This window comes from Arachis ipaensis, chromosome B03, assembly GCF_000816755.2.
Source record: "Arachis ipaensis cultivar K30076 chromosome B03, Araip1.1, whole genome shotgun sequence".
NCBI classification, from domain to species: Eukaryota; Viridiplantae; Streptophyta; class Magnoliopsida; order Fabales; family Fabaceae; genus Arachis; species Arachis ipaensis.
In genome coordinates, this window is record NC_029787.2 from 4,677,374 (window position 1) to 4,680,441 (window position 3,068).

General features: G+C 34.3%; 1 protein-coding gene across 2 annotated transcripts; it reads left to right on the forward strand.

Annotated features, from left to right (window-relative positions):
* LOC107632344 (factor of DNA methylation 4-like) lies at window positions 285-2,895 on the forward strand. 2 transcript variants are annotated; one of them, XM_021117841.1, is made up of 7 exons: window positions 285-989; window positions 1,302-1,474; window positions 1,632-1,700; window positions 1,798-2,046; window positions 2,128-2,319; window positions 2,531-2,646; window positions 2,684-2,895. In XM_021117841.1, exons 1-6 carry the CDS (start codon window positions 356-358, stop codon window positions 2,552-2,554), a joined length of 1,341 nt encoding a protein of 446 aa, XP_020973500.1. In that variant the 5' UTR covers window positions 285-355; the 3' UTR covers window positions 2,555-2,646; window positions 2,684-2,895. The 2 variants fall into 2 exon arrangements, with proteins under 2 accessions (XP_020973500.1, XP_020973499.1); XM_021117840.1 differs by having other exon boundaries at window positions 1,792-2,046; window positions 2,684-2,893.

Consider the following 3,068-nt stretch of genomic DNA (forward strand, 5'->3'; position numbering starts at 1 on the left):
TTATGACACCACATATGAATCCTAATTCCTCCGTGTAATTATCACAAGATATTGTCAAAACTTTATGGATTAGAGGATTAAATTCCATGTATAAAATTAAAAAGAATTTAAACCGGGCAAAGATGTTTGTAGTTTAAATCCATAGCTTTTGCATAGACTTATGACCTGTAACATAAAAAGTAGCTAGGCACCAAAGATGACTTGTTTGGGGACGCTCAACCATTCTCAAATCAATCAAATCAAAATCAAAATTCTCATTACACATACCAATGACCATATCTTCCTTCTCCTACAAGCTATCCATCCATTATAACATTTCTTTCTTCACTCCTCACAACTTCATTGGTATTTGATCATGTCTAGTGCTACCAAAAACATGAAGTTGAAAATGAAAGCTGAGCCACAATCTCCTCCTCCTACCATTACCAACATTGGAGCTGATGAAGCCCAAGTTGAAGATCAACCGTTGATTGGTGTGTTAGCAAACATACCCCTTCAATGGAACAGCAACACTGGTTGTTTTGTAGGACCAAGTGGTTTTGTTCTCAAGCAACAACTATCTAAGAGAGGGTTCAGACCCTTGAAAGTTGAAGTCCTTTGTTGTGGCCAAAGAGGTCATTCTGGTTTTGCTCTTGTTTACTTTGATTTGTTGGAACAAGCCACCATGTTTGGGAAGAGCTTCCAAAAGGGTGGTTGTGGCAAATGGGAGTGGAACAACGTTCTTGTTTGTCCCTCCAACAAGTTTCTCTATGGTTGGATTGCTAGCAATGACGACTACAGATTTGAAGGGATTGTTGGTCAGCATCTTAGGAAGACAAGAGGTTTGAACTTGAAGGGTGTTTTTGATGACATGAAAGAAGAAGAACAAGATGAGAAAACGGTGCTGCATTACAATAATGAGTTGCATTCATCAAAGGGTGGTGGATTTTCCTTCCTTATTGATAATCTCTTGAAGCAAAAGGATGAGGTGGTTCAACGTTACCATCAAGGTTCACCATCTTAAAGTTCATGTGCTATTATTCATCATAACCCGAAGGATACTATTACATTGTACCAGAAAAAAGGAAAAATTATTATATGATCCTCTTTTACATGTCCTCCATGGGAGTTTAATTTATATGTTAGCAATGCAATAGAATCAGTATATTTATTATGCAAGAGTATGCATTGTGAGCATATAATCATGTATGCTTTAAATGAAAGTAAGTTAATTCAATCAATATGGCAACTGAACTTTGGAATAGTATCTTTACACTAAAGTAATATGGCTTCATGTGTTAGTGCTACTGTGTGTGTTATAGATATGGGGGAGGCTCATCAGAGTGCACAGAAGTATCTAGAAAACATCATATCTCAGCGTGAGGATGTTAGGGTGCTGCTGAAGCAGGAGATTGAGATGAGAAGCACTGCACTGGTTGTAGGGCAAGTCCTAAATGAAACTGAGTTGGGAAAAATCCACAAAGAGAAACTAATGGTATATACTTTGATAGTTTAAGAAGATGCTTTAAATGTGTCATCATTTGGATGAACTTTTAGGCCATTTGACAGTATTTATTCTTTGTTAAAACTTGTAAGTTTGTAATGAGTCATAGAAAGCATTTCAAGTATTTTAGCATCTTTTGGTCTTGCAGATTGAGAATGCTAGTTTGGAACAAAGAAAAGCTGATCACAATTTAGTCTTATTGTTGGAGAAACACAAGGTTTGTTTCTGAGTTTAATTGAGTTATTGCATTAATGTTGATGTGTGTTGAAATTACTTATTGATCACTAGTTTACTACCAACACTGGCAGAAACAGAAGGAAGAACTTCACAGAGGGATTATTGATTTTGAAACGGGTGTTGAAGAGAAGCACATGCTGGAGTTGGAAATGGAGCAAATGAAAGGGGCTCTGAAAGTAATGAGGCATATGGGAGATGCTGGTGATGAAGAAATGCGTGCAAGGATTGACACCATTCAAGAAAGGCTCAAGGAGAAAGAACAATACAAATACAACAGGTTTGAAGCAATGAATCAAACACTTGGTGTGCATGAGGACTTACAAAGGGTGAGTGACATTGTTCTAAAGGAAACAAAAACATGTTGAGTAATAAGTTAGACTAATAAGAAATTTTCATGTGAAAATCAGTTTTTGAAGGAATGTTCAAAAAGCATTTCCGCATGTATCAAAAGTGATGCAGACCTTGATTACAAACCGTTTCTTCATGTGGCCAAGAGAATTTGTTTTGACGACAAAGAAGTGGGTTTGTCCTCAGAGGGGAACTACTACCTTGAGGATCCTAGCTGGAATCCATTTTCCAATATTGAAGGAATCGACACGGTATGTACTTATCGAATATTATCTTTACTCGTTAAACAATAGTTTAGTCAATTATGTCAAATTATCGAGCGGTTATCAATTATTATTTTTACATAAAAATAATTTCATATGAATCTCCACCGTCCAAAAATCTATAGTTTAGTGGTAATTGTTCTTGGATTTGTCATTACGATACCATGCATTGATTTTATGTTGTCATTGTAAAATTCAGGAGGAGACGGATATAAATGATTAGAGATTCAAGTGTTTTAGGAAGGATGATGTTGATGATGAAGCTTACAATGTTGGAGGGAAGAATGTTACCTTTAAGTAGGGTTCAGTGTGGTAGTGCCAAAAAGAAAGCGTAGGTTAATATTTAAACGAGCGTGGTAAGCGGTAACTTAATGTTGTTAATATCTTTTTGAGAAATTTTCTGTTATCTATTTTCTGTTTGTCTTAGACTTAGTTCCATTTTGGAAAACAATTATAGGTGATAATAATTTCATTATTTCCTCCTTTTCTTCTCTTTTTTGTTTTGTTTTAGGTGCAACTATGATTTGTCTATAGAAAATAATGTACTAAAAGTTAATTAATAATTAGTGTTGATGACTATAAAGAATAATGTTATATATTTAAATTTTTTTGTTAAGTAACTTCAATTAAATTAGTATATCATAACAAAAATCAGTTATGACTAACATTATTTTAAATTTTATTATTTAACTTGGTTAGTTTTAGTTCATAAAAAATTTAAGTATATAATATTATTT